Consider the following 24301-nt stretch of genomic DNA (forward strand, 5'->3'; position numbering starts at 1 on the left):
AAATCAATCAAGGAGAAAAGGCCATTGGACTTAACCGGTAAGAGGCTGTTAATGGCCTTGCTAAGCGCGGTTTCAGCAGATTGGCAGGGAAGATGCCAGAATAGTTGATGAATGTGTGGGAAGTGAGCTGAATATGGTACTGTTTCAAGAAAAAGTCGGTTGTGAAACAGAAGACATGTCTGGCCGGAGAGAAATGTAAATGCATTTTATTTTCTTCTTTTATTCTAAGTGCTAAATCCCTCAATGAAATATGTAGAAAACAGACATATACTGCTGGTAAGACTATAATCTGAAGACACCTTCAAAGTTCAATAATGTAGGATTTATGAAAATTAAAATTATGGATACCCTCAGACCAAGCAATTCTACTTTTGCATATTTAGCCTATAAATATTCGTCTGTAACTGAAGTGTGCAAGGATTTACAACACCACATTGTTAATAGTACCAAAACAATGGAACCAACCTAAATATCCAGCAAAACAGGACTAAACAAATTATGAAAAAGTCCATGCAATGGAATACTCATTTCACAAACTTTGTAGTTTAAGTTATATAACTCATATAACTTTAAGATCCAACCTGTCCATAACATACAAGAAAGGAAAATTAAATCTGATCTCATTCATGCAGAGGCAAAAATCCAAAACAAAAATCATAGCAACCTAAATCCAAAGGGTTTAATAGAGTGCATCATGACCAAATTGAATATATTCTAGAAATGCAAAGTTAGTTCAATATTTGAATATGATCAGCTATAATTCATTACATTCTTCTGGGAGAAAAACTGTGTGGTAATTTCAATAGCTGTAGAAAAAACATTAGGTTGGCCGGGCGCAGTGGCTCATACCTGTAACCCCAGCACTTTGGGAGGCCGAGCAGGTGGATCATGAGGTCAAGAAATCAAGACCATCCTGACCAACATGGTCAAACCCCATCTCTACTAAAAATACAGGCCAGGTGTGGTGGCTCACGCCTGTAATCCCAGCATTTTGGGAGGCTGAGGCAGGCAGACTACCTGAGGTCAGGAGTTTGAGACCAGCTTGGCCAACATGGAGAAACCTGGTCACTACTAAAACTACAAAAATTAACCAGGTGTCAAGGCATGTGCCTATCTGGGAGGCCTAGGCAGAAGAATCCCACCTATCTGGGAGGCCAAGGCAGAAGAATCACTTGAACTTGGGAAGTGAAGGTTGCAGTGAGCTGAAATCACACCACTGTACTCCAGCCTGGGTGACAGAATGAGACTCTGTCTCAAAAAGTTTTAAAATTTTTTAAAATTAATTTTAAAGTTTAAAAAAATTATCTAGGCATGGTGGCACATGCCTATAGTCCCAGCTACTCAGGAGGCTGAAGAATTGCTTGAACCTGGGAGGTTGCAGTGAGCCAAGACTGCTCCACTGCACTCCAGCCTAGGGTGACAGAGCAAGACTCTATCTCAAAAAAAAAAAAAAGAAAAGAAAAAGCATTAGATAAAATTTTAAAACCTTTTCTGTTAACAACACTGTACTACCAAGGAGCATCCTTAACCTGATAAAGACATACACTAAATATACCAAATAGTATATTTAATGGTGAAATATGAGGAATACTTTCTTTAGAGACAAGAGTAAGACAAGGGTATCGCTATCACTGTAACCAACATATTAAGACATGAAAAACACAGATAAAGCACATAAAGACTATGAAATGTCAGAAATAAACAGCTTGTAATTACTTATATATGATGCCTGTCTACAGAGGGGAAGGAAGGGGAGGGGAGGGGCAAACTGATATAAGACAAAGGTATTACTGAATATCAGTGGGAAAAGACAAACTTCAATAAGCAATTGCTGAAACAAATGAGTATTCATGAGAGAAAAAAAGAAAAAGAAAACTAATCCCTATTCAAAAGCCATACATAAAATTAATTTCAGATGGATTAAAGACTAAATGTGAAAGAAGAGTACCTTATAACTTCGAGGTGGACAAGTCTGCCAAACCGAGACAGAAAGGAACAAATAAATAAACTATTAAATTTGACTTGTCAGATTATACATTTTTTTTTCCTTTTTTTTTGAGATGGAGTCGTGCTCTGTCGTCCAGACTGGAGTGCAATGGCACGGTCTCAGCGCACTGCAACCTCTACCTCCTGGGTTCAAGCGATTCTCCTGCCTCAGCCTTCTGAGTAGCTGGGACTACAGGCGCCCACCACCATGACCAGCTAATATTTTTGTATTTTTAGTAGAGACAGGGGTTTCACCATGTTGGCAGGCTGGTCTCGAACTCCTGACCTCAGGTGATCCGCCCACCTTGGTCTCCCAGAGTGCTGGGATTACAGGCATGAGCAACTGCACCCGGCAAATTTGCTTTTTAAAAACAGGTATTAAGTAAAAAGACAAGCCACAAACTGGGAGAAGATATTTATCCTATACAATCAAATATGATACATTAGGAATTCTGAAAACTAAGTTTTAAAAAAGGCAACATCCTAATAGAAAAACATTGGCAGAAGGCATGAAGAGGCAGTTCACAGACAAAATCAAAATGGCCACTAAACAAATGAAAAATGCTTAATTATATTAGTAAAATTAATTGGCAAATTAAAACCATCACGATGTAACATTTTACACCCACTAGACAAGACCAAGTGTTGGCAATGATGCGAAACAACAGGCTGTCAAACACTGATGGAAGATTGAGGCAATCACTTTGGAAAACAACGCATTGTAGCTGAAGAGTACATGCTCACCATTACACTAGAATACACCAGCGGAACCTTTTTTCTCTAGTGGTTTGCCAAGGGTAGTAGTGGAAGGGGTATACTATCACTGAAAGGGTATGGAATTATCAGCACATGGCAATATTTAAAAAAGCAGATGGACTTCTAGTGAGCTTAATTACTGCTTTCAAATTCTCTACAGCATTGCACCACCCTCTCACTGCTTGTACCTGGGATAAACCACTCCTATTTCACTCTTTGATACACTATTACTTGCCCCCATACAGTAAAAACATGTTCATAGCAACAGTATGTTCAGTAATTATTTACCAACAAAGAATAGAGAAATGAATTTAATATACTCCTACAACTGTATACCACACAGCAGTGAAAATAAATTACATGTAACAACAAACAATGTTGATGGGAGAACACAAGTCACAGAGAAAAGGAGAACAAGATAACATCTTCATAAAGTTCAAGAGCACACAAAACTATCTTTTATGACTGCAAACATATATGGTAAGTATATCAAGAAAACCGGGAATGAAGGGGAAAATCATCAAAACAGGTACACGAGAGTGCTTTACTGACTGGTAATGCTACCCTTTTTTGTTTTCTTTTCATCACTGACTCAGGCTCAGGTAATGTTCATTTCTTTTAAGTTGGATGATACACTCAGGGAGTTATCTTTTTACTATTTTTAAATTATGGTTAACAACTTAAATATGTGTGCATATTCTTTTGAATGAAAAAACAACTATTTCATTACTCAGAAAGTTTTTAATGAAAAGAATGAAGAACTAAATGGCCAAAAAAGAAAAGGGAGCATGTGTAGACTGCTGAAGAAACAGCCTGGTAAAGAAGAGAGGAGTAACAGACATCAGGATCGAGGCTTCTTTCTTTTTAAAGACTAAGGGACATTTAATTTGTTTGCAGACAATAAAACGGAACCAGAAGCGGAGATTAAAACAGGTATAATCAATAAAAGCTGTTGTTTTAATTAGGTTGTTTATTCTTAGTAGAGTACCTTTGGGTTAATATAACTGCATCTTAGAATATATGAAAATAAGAGATCCTGGAAAAAAAGAAATGTATACAGGTGGTCTTTTTCCCCAAACAAATGATGTGTTTAATTAAGCCTTACCTCAAGAACCTGGTCAACAGAGGCAACTGGATACAACATGATGAATAATATAAAAGCATATAAAAAAATCACAGAAAAAACAAAAAAATCTGGAAAAGAAAGTAAAACAAATTAGGAAATTCCTTTATATAAAAAGGCATCCAATAACAACTGATATACTGTCATTTCTAAATCTGATTTTGAATAGTTTTACTTCAGTTGATGAAATAATGTATGTGCTCTGTTATTTCCTAGAGGATGTGATATTGTTCAAGGCACCCAAAAGATTCATATACATGATGTGATGGTATGGTTATTTAAAGCCCGATGAAATAATGTATGTGCTCTGTTATTTCCTAGAGGATGTGATATTGTTCAAGGCACCCAAAAGATTCATATACATGAAGTGATGGTACGGTTATTTAAAGCCCATTAGCTTTAACCTTATAAAAGCACTTCAGAAAACAATCCGCACTTACAAAAATTCAATTCACACTTTCATGGCCATTTGTATTTTGCCCAAATGGATAGCTACTTTGTAAGATAATAATGCCAATATATAATGTACAAATAAGAGACTAGACTATGTGTGGCAAAATGAGATTATCATTTAATACATGCATTCAATGACAATTACTATTGGTTGTAAAAATGCTGAATAACATTTATTTTCAGTAGTAGGTATGTCTTAATCCTAAACAGAGGCATTCTAACGTAAATGTAAATGTATTTCTGATAAGTGAATCTCATTGATCTACTCTGCAAAAATATTTTCACAGAAAATGTTAGCTAAAAGCCAAGAGACTGAGTTGGTGTACTGTTTTTCAAAGTGGGCTGCCCTTATGGCTTGCTATGGGAGCTGGGAATGGCAAACCCACCCAGCAGTACTTTGCCTCACTTTCCTAATGCAAAAACCAAACTCCTTGTTCATGGCCATTTTCTTAAGTGTGGACATACACACATATACATCTATGTATATAAGCATATACTTGTATAATAATAAGCCATAAAAGTGGCTCAAAAATTTTCTAATTATATTGATAGCCCCAACTTTTCCCCTTTTTCCTTTGATCTGGACATTTATTCACAAGTTCCTATTTGAAGTCCACTTCAAACTCAAACTTTACTAAGACCACAGACAAAAACCTTATCATGAAGCCTTCAGACGGGGTGAAGAAGTTACTATCCTTTTTACTGACAGTAAAGGAAGGGTCTCGGTGCTACTTTCAAACATGGAAGCTATTTGTAAATACAAACTTTGTTACTATCAATTCACACCTGCAGGTAAATATTTTTCATTCTACAAAAACTATACTATATATTTGTCATTTTTATGTTTATATATACCAGTGTGTAGGGGTGCATATATACATGTAGTTTTAGTAGCTTAGGCTGAAACTTATACTAACACTTATGCCAAAACCGGAGACACATTTTACTATGAGACACTAACAAAAAGGATTTTTAAAAAACAGTCAGGTGTGGTGTCTCATGCCTGTAATCCCAGCAATTTGGGAGGCTGAGGTGGGCAGATCACAAGGTCAGGAGTTCGAGACCAACCTGGCCAACATGGTGAAACCTCCTCTATACTAAAAAAAATACAGAAATTAGCTGGACATGGTGGTGGGTGCCTGTAATCTCAGCTACTCAGGAGGCTAAGGCAGGAGAATCGCTTGAACCCAGGAGGCGGAGGCTGCAGTGAGCCAAGATCATGCCACTGCACTCTAGCCTGAGCAACAAAGGGAGACTCCATCTCAAAAAAAAAAAAACAAAGAAACAAAAAAACACTTGGGAGCAATGTTGGGCAAAAAGCAATTCTACTAAATTGTAAATATGAAATGTAACATTCGGTTTCACAAATGCAGCAACTAAAGTACTGTGTAAGTTCTATGGTCATTTAAGTAGTTACGGTCAGATAAGGAAAAAGTGTTTTAGAAAGTGCTGGTTGGAAGTATCCAAACACAACAAAGAGAGAATACAAAATTAGAAAAAGGAGAGAAAAGAAATGATCAGAAGATAAATAGCAGAGAGAAACATGGAAACTGAAGAAGAATTTCAGGCCGGGCGCGGTGGCTCACGCCTGTAATCCCAGCACTTTGGGAGGCTGAGGTGGGTGAATCACGAGGTCAAGAGATCGAGACCATCCTGGCCAACATGGTGAAACCCCATCTCTACTAAAAATACAAAAATTAGCCAGGTGTGGTGGCAAGCACCTGTGGTCCTAGCTACTTAGGAGGCTGAGGCGGAAGAATCGCTTGAACCCAGGAGGCGGAGGTTGCAGTGAGCCAAGATTGCGCCACTGCACTCCAGCCTGGCAACAGAGCAAGACTCCGTCTCAAAAAAAAAAAAAAAATTTTTTTCAGTAAAGTAATAATAACCCATATTGCATGTTTTTCAAATCTGACTGCATTTTTCAAACTACAGCAAAAGCAGATTTGCAATCTGGTTCTTGACGTGTGTTGCTAGGGGAAAAAAAAATTACTCAGGCTTAGCTTCTTTACATCTACCTAAACAATGTTTGTTTCTCAAATCTTCATGTCTCTCCCAGAGCCACCTCTTGGATCCCACCTCAAAAAATCTGCCAAGATTTCCATGTGAAAAGGAAAATAAGTAACTGAATCTTTTGTTTAGCCTGGAAAGAAAAAAAAGGCATTATTCAAAAAAAACACCAAGTGACAAGGAGAAGGGTGGCTAACAGACATATAACCATACAAAATTTTAAAATCAGTAAGAATTTCAATCATGCATTCACTTTAGAGAGGTGTGAATTTCTTAGAAACTATGCAGCCAGCTCCTAGATTCTCCTGGCATTGTAAGCAGTGGCTTAGTAAGTGTACTAAAGTATAAATATTCTTCACCAGAATACAATAATCAAAAAAAATTCTGTGTCAGTGGTGATGGCAGGCCAGGGCCAAGAGTCCTCAGATTTAGATTGACTCTTCCATAAAGCTATGTGAATCTGAACAAGTCATTTAGAGTCAAATTATTTTATCTATAAAATGGGGTATGATGAGGATCCTACAGGAAATAATAGATTTTTAAGTATTCAAAGTATACAGCAACATGTAAATTGCAGTCATTATTAAATATTTTTCAGCTTATGGCAACATATGATGTGCTGTTAATGATACCAGATCCCACTGATGGACTATGGCATCAAAATAAGGTATCAGAAAGGATTTCCTTCCTATTCTCCTTAGTGACTGAAATAAAGTAGATACATATATAATATTCATCCCTGATTATTTAACTCCTTTGTTCTTTTCCCAAACAATAACTAGGACCGTCTAACCTCCAGCCACAAATCTTAAACCTTTTTATTCCTATACCTCTCCTCTTATCCAGTTATGTCTTTAAAAGGTCATCTTATTATGTAGGGCCTCTAGGTATCTGAACAGCTTCAGCCAATTTAGACATGTTAGATGAACAGGAAAAAGATACATAGGCCCTGAATAGGAAACATACTGGCAATTCAGTAGGAATGCCTTCATAGACAGAGAAAGGGATAGCACAAGCAATAAACTGGAGGGATGATCCAACAAGAAACTGTGTTAAAAATTGAAGCCGTTGACTGACGAGCCTAGGGTAATGTCAGACAAAAAGAAAAAAAAATTAAAGCCAAATCCCAAGAAATCACATCTAGTTAAAGGAGTGTCTTAAGAATTAAGTGCATGACCCTTGAAATGAAAGGAATTGAATGAAAAAAGGTAACTGTGAAGCTGCAGTTGAAAACAGGTAACCACACAGACTGAAGTCAAGTTTAATTTAGATTGAAAGTGAACCAGTACAAAAAAGGAAAAAAACTCTGAAGAGACTTCCTTAAATGCCTAAGACAGATTAATTCTTAAAAAATAATAATTTCAAAATGCGTTTAATACATTACACAGCATTCATAGAGAACAACTGGCAGGTCCTAGCAAAGGACTACTCATGGACTCCAGTGACAAGCAGACAAGAGGTGAAAACTAGCAGAATGCCTGTGTTAACTGCACGCTCCTTTTGTGCTTTTCAGAAGGCATGTTGTCTAACAGCATGTGCTTCTGTTTACCCGCTGAGACAAGTAGACAAGCTGCTAATAGTCAAGACAATATAGTTTCATGGTTATATTTCTGCTAAATATAATCTTAATACATCTTTAAAATCATACAGTGGCCAAAATGAAAGTGTTTATTATTTATTCAAATAAATTGGAAATTAAATGACAATACAAAATTTCTTAAGCCTTTTTTTTTTAAAAGGTTTTCCAAAGATATAGAAGATGTATTTTAGAAACAGGCAACTAATATTCTTCCTTTCTTTTTTAAAATTGTAACAGTGTGAATAGGGTAGATCTCTAAAATTAACTTTCTTGATAGAGCTGTCTTGCTTGCAAACCAGTCTGAATACCAGTTTCCTTCAAATTAAAAAAAAAAGCAATGTTTCTTCATAGATGTTTTTAGCTACTCTTAAATGTATTCAATATTTCCTTGAAATTTAAAAATGCTGAACTAAAAATAAAACGAATACCAACTCTAATTATTAAATTCACCTTGTAAGTTACCTGTAGTGATGAAATTCTTTCAGAAATACTGTGGCAAACTTTCTGTGGAAAGTTTTTCATCCTGCAGCATGGTTCTAATACACTTCTTAGTAACACCGCTATTAGTTATACAGCAATATATGACTAATAAGTAAATAATAGTTCTTTTTAAAATAATCAACATCAGTTCCAAAAAGAGGGTTAAAAAAAAGGGAAAAATTACCACTAAGATTAGATTTTAATCTTACCTGTCCAAAATACAAAGTAATAAAACTTGCCCTACAAACCAACAGGGTAGAAGTGACGTAAGATAACGTATGAGAAAATGCCTCATAAATGCTAATATGAGACCAAAACACTAAGAGTTGTTACTCCTATGACATACCAATACCTGTGGCATCTTGCCAACTAGACCACTGCCACCTCGTCATAACTACAGAAAAAGAATAATTGCTATTCGCTCCAAAATACTGCAGAAGGCTAAGTCTAAAAGTTGTTCTATACATTACTATGTTCTCAATTTTTTAATTGGCAATTTAGATATAGCAACTGAGTTTTTTCTATAAACTCTAATTTTGATCAATCGAAATGATATATTCTAGTGCCATAGACAAGTCCACATGGCACAGGCCTCCATTCAGTATACTGGCCCTTCTCACAGTAGATGCAAAGATACTAGAAACGAAGAATCCCAGAGGTAAACACAGGCCATACCAGTGTCAGAAATGAAGAAGACAGCCGATGCTGTGGAGACCACCCAGAAGGAAAGTATAATACCTACCGGTCCAACTGAGGAACCTCTGTCTCTGCTTCCAATCCTAACTTCCTCTGCAATGGGCTGCAGAAATAAATGCTGGAGCCAGAGGCACCAGGATGTGAAAAACAGCAATGTTCAGCACTCATGGCTTTAATTTCAGGATGGCAAAGACCAATGAAAGTAAAACACAACTGTAAACATCTAAATCACTACATTCATTCTATCTGTGAAGATCTGGTTTGCTATGGAAAAGACTGTTATGATTATTCTCTTCTACATTTGTTTCAAAGGGGCAAGGCGGGCTGGAAATCACAGTAAATGCCAAACTTACAATTTTTGTAGCAAGGTTGCCTGAAGGGTTTTCCTTTTGAAAAGGCAATTGCCACTATGAGGTACTGAAAACTGGAAATAAAAAAAACTGTGGTATTTTCATAATTTTTTATATTATGTTCATCAAGTTCGGTTTCATTGTCCACGTGTGAAGAATTCCAAAACAGGCTTCTTGTTGTATTACAAGCACTAGAACATATACAAAAATGTTTGCATTAGTCAACACAACACTCATTTCCCAAAAGAAACCAATCTTACCTTAACTGCCCTGAATCACTACCATAATAGAAACATGGTGATATTTACAGCAAAAGATCCAACAATACCAACAGAAGATGTATAAAACAGGCACAAACTTTTATATCAACTTCTAAACTCATTTTTACATCATATATGTTGCACATATTTTATGTGGGTTTTCTCTTCAGTCAGACATCTCAATCACTTCAAAAATTAGAATCAAGTAAGAAATATTTAATAAGACCCCCTCGGTTTTCTAATTTGGGGAGTAATTTTGGTAGAGTGAAAGCAGACAGACCATGGGTTTGACCCAAGCTCTATCACTTTTCAGTGCTAACTGAGGAAGTATTAGTTACTCTCTCTCTCAGCCTACCTCCTCACTGTTAAATATTGGTACCTACATAACAAGTTTACATAGGGACTAGCAGGATGACTTGCGCAAACGCCTCACAAGTCACCAGTGCTGAAATGGCCCTCAATATTCTCCAGCTATGGCTCTCCCTCATTTCTACTTTTAGGTAGGCAGGACCATCAGGCACACACACCATTATGAGAAGTCCCCAACAGCCATTACTAAAACATTAACTATAAACACAGCTAGGTGCTCACAAAATGTTAATCTGCTGCAACTATGGAAAGCTTCTCAAGAAAAGTCTACCTTTTTTTCCTGTGTTTTCATGTACATATAAAAAAGTAATGTTAAATTTCTTTAAATCTTCTCAAATTTTTAAAGACAATACCTCGCAATCAAACTGGAAATAAATGTTTACATCTAAAAATTTAATTCCACAACGTATATGTTTAATTAATTAAAACAATATTATATGTTGTGATCCATAGAACACTAGCACCTAATTAATTTTTCCCCATAAGTTTTAAATGCCATTTCCTAACCTGGGGGAAGAAAGATTAGAAGTACAAAATACTCTTGGTTTAGAAGAGGCCCCAGAGATTAATTCCAACTTTTTTATTTTACAGATAAGTAAGGCTCAGCAGCAAATTAAGAAACTGATCTAAGGTCCCCATCTTGGTAGTGATTATTAGGATTTTGCCTGAACATCTTCCCAAAGCCAGAGGAGTGACCGTGATAGAAAGGCAAATACAGGCCAAATCATGGAAGTGTTTAAATAAGTCCTCATGCAAATGTTATCTCAAAAAACAATCTCTTGGCTCACTGACATCTCTGCCTCCCAGGTTCAAGTGATTCTCCTGCCTCAGCCTCCCAAACTGCTGGGATTGCAGGCAGGAGCCACCATGCCCAGCTAATTTCTGTATTTTTAGTAAAGACAGGGTTTCGCCTTGTTAGCCAGGCTGGTCTTGAACTCCTGGTTTCAAGTGATCTACCTGCCTCGGCCTCCCAAAGTACTGGGACTACAGCTATGAGCCACTGGGACTGGCACAAACTTTTATATAAACTTCTAAACTCATTTTTATATCATATATGTTGCACATATTTTATGTAAATTCTTACACAGACTGACCAACTTACTCTGATTCTGGATGCCACACTTCATACCAAGGTTGTTGCTTGACCCAAAAAAACCCCAAAGATTGAAATCCAATGGAGATGATAATCTGAGACAAAACGGAGAAGAGAAGGGCCCCAGATATAAGACCCGAAGGCGGTCTTTGCGGCACAAGCTCCTTCCAGGCAGGATTTAAACTCACTATATTAAAAATAAAAAGAAGAAAGGTTTGTATCTACATTAATCTGTCACTATAAAAGGCAGAACTGGATTCTTTAGGAACTTTAAAAATTTGTTTTTGCCTAACAACTTTTTAATATAAAAACTCCCCAAAAACTAAGCCACATATCGTACCATATTTAAATAATCTGTAAACAGTATGGGCTTTTTTGAAAAATGCCTCAGGAATGATTTTTACATTTCTATTGAAATTCAGCAGAAACACTGACAAATAAAAATAAAACTAGGCCAGGAGTGGTGGTTCATGCTTGTAATTCCAGCAATTTGGGAGGCCAAGGTGAGAGGATCACTTGAGCCCAGAATTTGAGACCAGCCTGGGCAACAAAGTGAGACCCCCATCTCTATAATAAAAATGTTTTAATTTTTAAATTAGAAAATAAGAAGGGCCCCAGATATAAAATTTTTTTAATTAAAAAAATAGTAAAACTAAATATAAACACAAGAACTATAAAGTTAATCATCTCATATATTTAAGAGACCATTATTTTCTGAATTTTTATTTATTTATTTATTTTGAGACAGAGTCTTGCACTATCACCAAGGCTGGAGTGCAGTGGTGCGATCTTGGCTCACTGAAACCTCAGCCTCCTGGGTTCAAGTGATTCTCCTGCCTCAGACTCCCAAGTAGCTGGGACTACAGGCACGTGCCACCATACCCAGCTAATCTTTTGTATTTTCACTAGTGACGGGGTTTCTCAGTGTTAGCCATAATGGTCTCAATTTCCTGACCTCGTGATCCGCCTGCCTCAGCCTCCCAAAGTATGCGAATTACAGGCGTGAGCCACCATGCACAACCCTATTTTCTGAACCTTTAATTGCAAAACTACAGTTAAAATAATACATACTTCTTCCTCTTAAGACATTAACAATGTTTGAAGCAATATAAACACAACAGAAACATTTTTAAAAAAGGCTTTAATTACTTAAGGTGGTGTCCACAAGTTTTCCACTGTAAAGTTTCTATTTTTCAGCCAGGCATGGTGGCTCACACCTGTAATCCCAGCAATTTGGGAGGCCAAGGCAGGCAGAGCACTTGAGGTCAGGAATTTGAGACCAGCCTGGCCAACAGGATGAAACCCTGACTCTATTAAAAATATAAAAACTAGCCAGTCATGGTGGCATGCATCTGTAATCCCAGCTACTCAGGAGGCTGAGGCAGAATAGCTAACTCGAAAGGCAGAGGTTGCAGTGAGTTGAGATCATGCCACTACACTCCAGAGGGCCACTCTTTCTCAAAAAAATAAAGTTTCTATTTTTCCTTTTTTCACTAGTACCTTGTGAAAAGATACTTTGTAAAAATCCTGCTCCTCATCAAACTTTCACCAGTTTTATCATCTATTAAAGATAAGTAGTTCTCAACCAAAGAATTCTGCACCCCAGGGGAGCATCTGGCAATGTCTGGAGATATATTTGGTTGTTACAACGTGGACAGTTACTGGAAGCTAGTAAGGAGGGGGCCAGAGATGCTGCTAAGCATCCTGCAATGCCCAGAACAGCTCCAACAACAAAGAATTACCTGCCTAAAATAGCATAGTCTAATTCCTTCCTTTATTAGTTAGCATTTACTGTAGGGAAGAGCTTTCCCTTCTTCAATCAGATGGACTTGTGAATTTTCATTTGATTCAGTGGTTCACATCCCATTATCATCATTATTTATTTAGATGTTAATATCACCAATTCTGGAACAAACCAACATCTTATGCCTCTTTATATGGTGCACCTGGAGGAACACACACCATCACTTCCGTGATCTTCCTGCCAAAAACTTACAGCCTAATAAATGATTAATAGATATTTGATAGAATTACATTTTTATATATAAAAAATAAAATCAGGCAAACCCAAACTGACTGGCTACACTGTTTCATAAATGTTAGCATCAAGAGCCCCTAAAAACAAGACTATTCCAGATTAAAGAAGACTAAAAAGACATGGTAGCTAAATGAAATGTGTGGACCTGGATTACACCCTGGTTCTAATCTAGGAAACTAGGGGAAAATAGGCATAAAGGGCATTATTGAGACAAATGACAAATCTTGAATACGAGTTTTGGACCAGATAATATTATACTAATGTTAAATTTCCTGATCTTTACAACTGTATTTAGTTACATAAAAGAATGGTTTTGCTTTTAGGAAAAATACACTTAAATTGCCAGAGGCAAAAGAGCATAATGACTCCAAACTTATTTTCAAATATTTCAGGAAAAAAAAATAGAACAATGAAATAAACGGGGCAAGATGTAAACAACTGGCAATAAAATAAAATATTTACAAGGCATCTGGAGAAGTGTGAGCTGTTACAATTGTTGATGTAAATTTACCAGAATCTAGTAAGTCATATCATAATTTCATATACTTTAAAGATGAATAACAAAGCAAAATACTCACTTGTAAATACCACTACCAAAATGATTGCCAGATCAATGAAGAGAAACTGGAAGTCTCCTAGGTTACTTAAGATCTACAGAGTAATTTTAAAAACATTATTAGTTTTCAGGAACTATTTTTATAGCATTGTCCCCAGGCTTTATTAATAGTTTGGATTTCCCAATAATGACAACTTAAAAATGACACTTGGACCTGCTTAAAAAGTGAAATATATGTGTCTTTGAAATTAATTAAATATAACATATATTTACAAATATTTGGTTTAGTACATTAGTATAAAATGCATCTTCTTAAAATTCATCAATAGGCCGGAAGCAGTGGCAGACTTGTGTAGTCCCACCACTATGGGAGGCCAAGGTGGGTAGATCGTGAGGTCAAGAGATAGAGACCTGGCCAACATGGTGAAACCCTGTCTCTACTAAAAATACAAAAATTAGCTGGGCGTGGTGGTGTGTGCCTGTAGTCCCAGCTACTTGGAAGCTGAGGCAGGAGAATTGCTTAAACCTGGGAGGCAGAGCTTGCAGTGAGCCGAGATTGCACCATTGCACGCCAGCCTAGCAACAGAGCAAGAATCTGCCTAAAAAAAAAAAAAATTATGATCAATAAAAACCTCTAAAAAGTTTTTCGGCAAAAAGAAAACACAAACATTTACTCAAAATATTCAACCTTGTAAATTTGTATCTGGAAGTTTCCTTAATATCTAATACCATCCCTTCTGATACTTTCTACAGATGGTAAAATGGGACAGTGTCAGCATTGAGTCTTTAGGATGTCCAAACACTTTGATTATAAAATCTGATAGGGTACCTGTGGGCATCACTATTTATACTTTTTCTCCAAATGCAAACCATTCTCCAAATTCAACAAACCACTGTTGAAACATCTTCTCTCATTCCAACTTTCAGTCTGCTATTCAAGCACAGTAAATTGAAGGACAATTTATAGGTACTACTCACATAAACTCAATTACAAATGGATGCATTCAAAATCAAACATACATGCTCAACATCTTAATTTACTGTGCACATTAAGTGTTATCCCTGCGCATGTTAATACTTACAGAATACAGGAGAGTAACACTGAAGTACTGGATAATGCTGTACAATGCCATAAATTTAAACACACAGAAGGAAGTTATTAAAGCAGCACGGCCTTCCCTGTGAAAAGAAATTAAATGCTGGCATATGAATAAAGGCATTTTCAACTCCTTTTCCAAAACCACAATTTTATCTTGACAAATGAATGTCAATATTCAACAGCTACAACAAAGTGCTTAGCCACCACATGAGGAATAGCAATCATTTACTAAGAAGTTACAGCTCAAATGTGCTAATCTGCTAATATTAAACAAATTCACATTACTTTTTATGACAATTTTCTCTTCTGTATTACTAGAGCAAGATAAAAAGGGACGAGAATAATTTTAGTTTGTATTACCTGATAAGGTTTGGCACACAGGAAATACTAGGAGTTTTAGAGGTAAAGGGAGATGCCACCGAAGCTTCAAGCTCTGATAAGGAAATGCCTCCATGTGCCCTCTTCAAAGCCTAATAATATAAATAAAACTGGTTAGGTTTGGTGAATATGATTTAGGCTACAGTAAGAACTACAAAAATAAATCACAAAAACTATACTTACACCACAATCATTTGCGCCATCACCACACATCCCAACAAAATAACTAAGAAACAAAACAGTGTTAAGGTTTTAATTAATTTCTTAAACTATAAAACATTTAACTTATTAAGATTTTTCTATTACAATATTATAAAGCACTAACACAACAAGATTCCCCCAGTGAAACTAATGAATCTTTTCATGATGTTGAACACATTATATTGTGTGCTGCTCTGCAACAGACTGCAAGTGAAATGACCTAGGTTATTGTCCTATTTCTGTCACATTATTGGCAAATCATTTTGGTGTCTCAATTTCCTCATCTTTAGAGAAAAGCACTGTGCCTACAGTCTTTAGCATAGCTACTTTTAAAGTTATCAGCAAAAAATTCTCCCTGAATAACATGAAACGACTGTTTCATCTCTGGCTAAAATGATACAGTCACTTCTATCACCTGAAAGAATGAAGTCATAGGTAGTACCCGGATATTTCACTTTAGCTTAAGTATATGAGCCTCTTTTAAAGAGGCACTTAAAGTTTTCGTGTATCTTACAGATCACAATTATATATATAAAGATATGAAATTAGTGTAAGAAACATGTATAAAAATTATTTTTCTGATGCTGAAATGAAACCATAATTCATCAGAAAACAACAAAAGACTTACTCAACATTTTGCAATGCTTCTATCAACTGTGTCTTCTGATCAGGTGCCATACGAGCAAACACAGTGCCATGCAACATCAACTGGAAAAAGTAATGTAAATTTCTTAAAAATATTGTTCACGATGTATTCATGTGAATACATACATACATCCAAATTACTTACCTTAGGAACAAGGTCTTGAAAATGCTCCAGTATCACTGAAAATGATTTTCCATTCATTGCAAAATGATAACGAGTCATTTGAAGATCCTCTAAGCTATCATGGACCAATTTAACTGGAATATCCTGTGTATGAGACATTGGGAACATTATTTAGATGTTCCCAAACCAAGTAAAACAATTCTATTTTAAACATATTTGTTCTAAAACTGAATTCTTTCCTTTGACATGTTACACAATACAACGAAAGCCTGACATTTATTCAAAGTAAAAAGAAACTCAATTAAACATGAGCTTCAATTTGAAACGATGCATGAACTGAGTATGATGGACCACCTACATCTTTTACCACTAGTTACGTGAAGAGTACAATAAACATTTGGAATTCTTATACTTTAAAACTATGCTTCTCATCTCTGGCTAAATATCAAACTTTGAACACTGAGATTTCTGGGTCTGCACCAGTCCCAGTGAAATATAATCTCTGAAAAAATAGCCCAAACCGCCTGTAATCCTAGCTCTTAGGGAGGCAGAGGCGGGAGGATAGCTTGAGCCCAGGAGTTCGAGACCCGCCTGGGCAATATAGCGAGACCCTGTTCTCCACAAAAAGGAAAAAAACAAAAAGACAAAAAAAAAAATAGCCCAGATTTCTGTTTTCATTTAGTTTTTGCTTTACTGTGTTTTAATGCATCACAGACTAAATTTAAACCAACAAACTTCAAAAGGGACAATTAATCTTGACATTACCTCTGAGTCAATTGCTGATGGATGACTGCACTGTGTGAGGGAGTCTGCATAATGCCAATTTATTTTGGCAACCTTCCCATCCTTCGGAGGTAATGCTTCAGCAATAATCACTTTATCCTGAGGTAGAATCATTCCACAGTCTCTGGCCACAGAGACAGCAGTCAACATGTTGTCACCTAATTTTAAAAATATTTTAAATGTATTAAAATTAAAACGGAAACGTGAACGTATCAAACAAGTACTTGCTGAGAATCTACTACAGTCTCCCTGACTGTGCTGCCAAAACAAACATAATCTATAGTCCTTTCCTCTAGAGTTTAAAAATAACAAAACTGGAGCATACTTATCAAAAGCAGCCTCCAATAATGCAAGCATATGTATATGCTAACGAAAACGTCTCACCCACAATGTTTGAAGCCAAATACAATTCTCAATCTTTTCCAGTCATGCACTATTTGTATCCACACAATACCTGGATCAGTGCTACACACAGAGCAGGTGGCTCAATAGATATTTATCGAAATAACTTTGCAGTGACTAGTGGTCTATGCAAGAACACAAGCACCATACCATAGAAAAGGATGAATTGCAAAAGCGAGATTATACAAAACAAAAAGTTAAGAAAGGTAATAGGAACAGATGTAAATGAGAAGCAAGACAACTTGTCAGTCATGAGAAGAACAGAAAAGCAGCAAGGATGGAATCTTAAAGAAAGCAGGCAAAGGTTTGTGGATCCCACTGCTACCAAAACAGAAGAGTGAGATATTTCTTTCCTCAATTCCCACATACTATTTCCAAGAATATCTTCCTATGACCTTAGGTACACAAAGCTCTGGCAAGGGGAAAAAAATAAAAAGAGGTTGATGAGGTACAGGTGAAAAGTGCCCTGACAGAGGAGACATAAGAACTAAGAATTACTGGGATGCTAACACACTTAGTCACCTTGAGTTACATGGTAAAAGCATGCTATTAGATAGATCCCAGAGTCTAAAACACAAAAATGTATACACTTTCTCCATATTAGTCTTACTGAACACGTAAGTACCATAAAGTATCTTAAATCTACTTATATGCTAAGGAAATAAAAAGAGCTACCACAATTTCACACAGCTAAGGAATAGGAGTTATGTAATATTATTAACAGTATAGTAACACCAGGAGAATCCCTTAAATGTGCTAGAAAAAAAAAATTGGCTATTGCACTAGAATTCAAGCTGGGGTAATAAACAGTATCTTATATGTAAAAATGTAATTCTATCAAATATCTATTAATCATTTACTACGTACTTGACAGTTCTAAAAATTGCAAAGGACCTCAGAAATGAGTAAAATATATTCCTAACCCTCAAGAATCCTTTTTTTGGGGGGGGAGGGATGGAGTTTTGCTCTTGTTGCCCAGGTTGTAGTGCTACGGTGCATTCTCAGCTCACCGCAACCTCCACCTCCTGGGTTCAAATGATTCTCCTACCTCAGCTTCCCAAGTAGCTGGGATTACAGCATGTGCCATCACGCCCAGCTAATTTTGTATTTTTACAAATACAAAATTTGTAGTGACAGGGTTTCTCCATGTTGGTCAGGCTGGTCTCGAACTCCTGACCTCAGGTGATTCGCCTGGCTCGGCCTCCCAAAGTGCTGGGATTACAGGTGTGAGCCACCGCGACCAGCCAAGAATCTAACACTCTAGCAGAGAAAACAAATCTACAAATAACACAAGGTACAATAAGTACTATAAGAAATATATAAAGAGAGATAAAAAGGAGCCTAATGTACATTTTTACAGTGTACTTTTAATATTTTACTATACTTTCTATAAAAAGGATTTGCTAGACGTCAAAAAGAATATGCAAGAGCTAAAAGAGAACGCAGGTTGGAGCCACTATATAATACATGATTTTATAACTGATTATCCCTCAATACTGTATAACTTGAACTCTGTCACACTCAATTTTTTTCTGTGTTCTTTTATAAAGTCTAACCTGTGACCATGACAGTGCGAATGTTGGCTTTATGCAAATCTTCAAGTACTGCAGGGGTTTCTTGCTTTAATTTGTTTTGCATTATAATTAATCCCATAAAATCCATGTTGTTTTCTATTGCATCTCTGCAGAAAAAGAAGTTTTAACACATAATGGTTTAGTCAAGAGAGTAAGCAATTTATGTATACACACTTAATTTAAAATATCTAAGCAATTAAAAATGTCTTAAGTTATAAAGCAATTTTAAAAAGCTATGAATTAACATTTTTATATGCCGAATAAACCAGGTGTGTTCAGGAGTTCAATATCTCTATATAATAACCATTTGGAAATGTATGCCACTAAACAATTCCAGTACTAAGGAATATTCACTTTGCGCTCTATCCAAAAATGTGTAAGCATAAAGCTATTCTTTACTGCCCTCTACAACATATCCTAATTTAAATGTTAAGTGAAAAAGGAAAAACTGTGACTCAAGCACAATCACTGCAGTTTTCATGGATTCATTATCAAGTCTCAGATCAAGTCTATAAAACAATTACTGATCCTGAAAATATGACACAAGAGCCATTAGCAATCCAACAATGAGATCAACTTGGGACCCAGAGATGGGTCTTTGAAAATATTACTAATATAATTATCAAGATGTTACTGTTTAAATAACTAAGTATTTACAATGGAGCAGGCACTGTGCTAGTCATTGGGAGGTTAAAGACAAAAAGGGATGGTCTCTACTCTCAAGAAACTTGGGTGGGGAAACAGACATGCAACCAAAGAGATGCACACAAAAATAATGTGTTTTAGCACTATAAAAGAGAAGAAGTCTGTTCAGTGATAGTCACATTCTTAAGAAATATCAGGTTTGGCATGCTCATGCCTGTAATCCCAGCAGTGTGAGAGGCTGACAGGAGGACTGCTTGAACCCAGGAGTTTGAGGCCAGCCTGGGCAGCATAGTGAAACCCTTGTCTCTATAAAAACTGAAAAAACAATCAGCTGGGCATGGTGGCACGTGCCTGTAGTCCCACGACTAGGAAGCCTTGAGGCATGAGGATCGCTTGAGCCCAGGAGGTCAAGTCTGCAGAGAGACATGTTTGTTCTACTGCACTCCAGCCTAAGCAACAAAGAGAGACCCTATCTCAAAAGAAACAAACAAACCAAAAATATCTCAATCTACCTTAATTTTATCGTAGAAATTTTTTGCTCAAGGTGGAAGGAAGAGGATCTAAGGTCAGAGACTAGAATTTCAGACTTGGAATAACCAAATTATTTTTCTAATAAAATTCCAATAAAAGCTGCTTGAAGTATATACCTACCTATGAAACCTAAAATCTTTTGAAACACACAATTTCTAACAATGGGTGGTAAGAACATTAGAGAATAGTTGAGAAAATTAATATAAATGAAACTGCTGGTGGTAACAGTAGGAAAAAGCCTTGAAACCTGAAATTGTATTTCAAAGCACAAAGCTCTGTCAAGGTGAAGCTACTGTGTCAAAAGTACTAAGCCATTTTCCTTCAGGCACTAGTTTCTGGCTTCAGCTGGTCTCCTCTCTCTCTCTATGCCATATGAATGATACAGGTCATGGAAATCTTACCCTCTAGTTAGTGAATACTCCAATATTCAAGACATAAAAGCTTAAGCTATAAGGGAAATGCTAAAACCTGTTCCTACAAGGTGGAATAGGAACACAGAGATTGTCTCAGTTGAAGGGTAAAGAACAAACAGAGTAGAGAAAGAGAGGAAAGTTAACAAGGAGGGACAGAGTATTCTCAGCACAAGAAGAGTCTACCCAGTGGCATAGAAGGATGTCTGAAAACGACAGTCTCAAGAACTATCGACAATTCAATAATTCGTTTTTAAGGGGGAGAATGGCAAAAGGCATCTATTTTCTTATCCCCTAGCACCCTTGCTAGTATGAAACTATAAACTAAGAAGAGACTAATATGTCCTTAGTAGGGATTAGGATATATTATATACATTTGTGGTTCCTGACATGCATATGTATCACATAATTTGGGTAGAGGTTTTTCTTTAAAAAAAAAAAAAAAAACTCACGTTTAGACCCCCTCCGCCAAATAGGCAGAATTAGCAGGACAGTCAAGTGATACTCCTTTCTGCTTACAAACTGCTAGGTACATCATGAAATATTTCTAAACAAAGATGCTTACAAACTGCTAGGTACATCATGAAATATTCCTAAACAAAAATGCTGTCCTCAAAGGTAGGTCTGTATCAGTTACAGTAAAAGTGACAATCCTTGAATGTGACACTGGTGATGTCATTTGACAAGGGGGGAATGGGGAGAGTATTGGGGATTTGGAAACAAGTCAGGTGGAAGAGGCTTAGTTACTCAACATTATATTCCGATCAAATTAGATCCAACCTCTGGGCAAAAGTTAGAAGATCAACTGGAGAAAATAAAGTTCTATAAAATTGCATTTACTATTCTTGGAATGTGCCTGACACATAGAGGGCACAGAATAAATATTTAACAAATTGAAAATCATTTCAAAGTGCTCTAAGTAAAAAACACATGGTATTACAATAGCATAAGGAAACACAGGTAAACAGTCAATACAGAATGATCACTTAAGACCAGGAGTTTGAGGCCAGCCTGGCCAACATGCCAAAAACCCTGTCTCTACTAAAAATATAAAAATAGTCGGGTACAGTGACACATGCCTATAATCCTAGTTACTTGGGAGGATGAGGCACAAGAATCGGTTGAACCTGAGAGGCAGAGACTGCAGGGAGCTGAGACTGCGCCACTGCACTCTAGCCTGCGTCCAGGGTGAGACTGTCTCTCAAAACAAACAAATAAACAAACAAACCCAGAATAAAAGGAAATTAGGCAGTGGGGAAAATGTACTTTTACTTCAATCACCTAAAACAATATTATATATATTTTCATACATTCAATATTTAATAAATACTCAATTACATGCAAATTACTGTGTATGACTGATATAAACATAAATGATTATGACTGGAAAACCTGCGTAGGAAAGCTGTTCAATCTTACCTGCTAATATTCTGTACTTTATGCCATGTCAGTTTTGACTCCAATTTTCTGTGTGCAAGAGCAATCACACGGAAGCCCTGTTTAGTGAAGTCTTCCAAAACTTTTTGAAAATCAACCGGAACTTTTTAAAAGAAAAAGTAAATTTCATTGTTAAAATTGCTAATACAAGTTGACACAAATCCCAGAATTTTATCCAAAGCATAGATACTTGCTTACCTGTTTCAGGTTTACAAAGACTGGCAATGACCTCAGGCGCTCCTTTCATGTAGGCATCCATTTTCTTATCCCCTAGCACCCTTGCAACCACACTCATACGTTGCAAAGCAGAGGAAAATGGAAACTGGCGCACAATTCCTATCTCATAAATAGCCTATAGAATTTCAAAAGATGCACAAAGCCCTTATTATTCTTAAAGAATCAAAACAAATATACTTAGGTAACAAGTCAACATTCTTCACTTACTGGAACAATTCCTATCTCATAAATAGCCTATAGAATTTCAAAAGATGCACAAAGCCCTTATTATTCTTAAAGAATCAAAACAAATATACTTAGGTAACAAGTCAACATTCTTCACTTACTGGAACAATTCCTATCTCATAAATAGCCTATAGAATTTCAAAAGATGCACAAAGCCCTTATTATTCTTAAAGAATCAAAACAAATATACTTAGGTAACAAGTCAACATTCTTCACTTACTGGAACAATTCCTATCTCATAAATAGCCTATAGAATTTCAAAAGATGCACAAAGCACTTATTATTCTTAAAGAATCAAAACAAATATACTTAGGTAACAAGTCAACATTCTTCACTTACTGGAAGTTCAAACAGCTCCTAAAAATGAAACAAAACGAGAAGAAATAGTACAGATTAACTCTATTAACACACTAAAGTTAGAAAAAGTTTACTAAGCTTCCAAAAAACATTATTTGGTAAAAAAAACAAGCAACTGTTTTCAAAGTCTGGATTCAAGATTCCTTCTATACATACTACTTCCCATTTTTAAAAAGTATGTTCTTAAATATTTTCAAATGTTCTGCTATCCCAAAAATATTAACATTTTAAAGTACTAAAATAAACTAAGAGGTGCAAAAAAGTGTACACATCACTTGTCTGCAACCCTTATTAGAAAATAAACTAGTCAGGCACAGTAGCTCACACCTGTAATCCCAGCACTTTGGGAGGCTGAGGTGGCTGGACCACGTGAGGGCAGGAGTTCAAGACCAGACTGGTTAACATGGTGAAACCCTGTCTCTAGTAAAAATATAAAAATTAGCCAGGCATGGTGGTGTGTGCCTGTAATCCCAGCTACTCAGGAGGCTGAGGTGAGAGAATTGTTTGAACCTGGGAGGCTGAGTTGCAGTGAGCTGAGATCTCACCACTGCACTCCAGTTTGGGTGACAGAGCGAGACTCCATCTCAAAAAATAATAATAAACTAAGGGGAATATATTTTAAAATTCACCTAAAAGTAAAGGCTTTCATATATACTTTTTTATTAAATTCTAGGAATATAGATGCAATATAAGAGGATTAACCACCATCTGTATAAATCACAAGGCACTAAGCTGCTCAGTACATAGGAAAGAAAGTGATAGTACTGAGAATTAAATCTCAACATTTTTTTAAAAATGTGTAAAACATACTAGAGGTGTAGTTTCTGATAAATGCAGTTAAAATATTCAAATATCAGTATAAGAGTTAAATAAAGGATTTGGGCCTTCCTCTTCTACCAACATTTCAAAATGAGAATTAAATGAAAGTAAGCAGGCCGGGTGCAGTGGTTCACACCTGTAATCCCAGCACTTGGGGAGGCCAAGGTGGGAGGATCACTTGAGCCCAGGAGTTTGAAACCAGCCTGGGCAACACAGCAAAACCCTGTCTCTATAAAAAAATAAAAATTAAAAAATAAACATAAGTAAGCACCAACAGTTTTATCTAGCTTTAAGTGATTTCTCACCATTTCTTGGTTTCCTGCAGGGGTAGATTCAGGAAGCAATTGTTTGGGAGGACGAACCACTGTGGGCATAATCCGATTATGAAGTGCTGTTTCTTCTTCAGTTGCTTCTTCCAGAATCTGGGGGGGTGGGGGGGGGGGACATTTAAGCACTGCTTCATAAAAACTCATGCTTCCATTTTTAAATGGAACATTATGGCCATTTTCAGCAATTTAAAAAAAAAAAATATGACCAAGGAACAAATGAGCACTACTGGATCACTAACATAAGTAAAAGAAAATATCAACAAAGCTGGTGAGTTAGATACCTAGCAACCATTACGAGAAGGGTTGCTTCATTCAGGGTCAGAAGCAGAAGAAATAGAAACTTCTCTCACTTTGCCCCT

General features: G+C 36.4%; 1 protein-coding gene across 15 annotated transcripts in view; it reads right to left on the reverse strand.

Moving 5' to 3' along the window:
• The window catches only part of ATP13A3 (ATPase 13A3), a 100648-nt gene that overhangs the window by 20178 nt on the left and 56169 nt on the right, over positions 1-24301 (reverse strand). For all 15 annotated transcript variants that reach the window (XM_054245503.2, XM_078350534.1, XM_078350530.1 and 12 more), the window contains 15 exons: positions 23919-24035; positions 22777-22794; positions 22174-22327; positions 21958-22078; positions 18935-19059; positions 16959-17134; positions 16215-16337; positions 16053-16132; positions 15407-15449; positions 15206-15315; positions 14829-14925; positions 13769-13841; positions 11162-11339; positions 9434-9621; positions 3848-3936 (listed from right to left, as the gene is read on the reverse strand). In XM_054245503.2, the coding sequence (XP_054101478.1) occupies positions 3848-3936; positions 9434-9621; positions 11162-11339; positions 13769-13841; positions 14829-14925; positions 15206-15315; positions 15407-15449; positions 16053-16132; positions 16215-16337; positions 16959-17134; positions 18935-19059; positions 21958-22078; positions 22174-22327; positions 22777-22794; positions 23919-24035 (1692 nt within the window). The remainder of the gene's footprint in view (positions 1-3847; positions 3937-9433; positions 9622-11161; positions 11340-13768; positions 13842-14828; positions 14926-15205; positions 15316-15406; positions 15450-16052; positions 16133-16214; positions 16338-16958; positions 17135-18934; positions 19060-21957; positions 22079-22173; positions 22328-22776; positions 22795-23918; positions 24036-24301) is intronic.

Source organism: Callithrix jacchus, chromosome 15, assembly GCF_049354715.1.
Source record: "Callithrix jacchus isolate 240 chromosome 15, calJac240_pri, whole genome shotgun sequence".
NCBI lineage: Eukaryota > Metazoa > Chordata > Mammalia > Primates > Cebidae > Callithrix > Callithrix jacchus.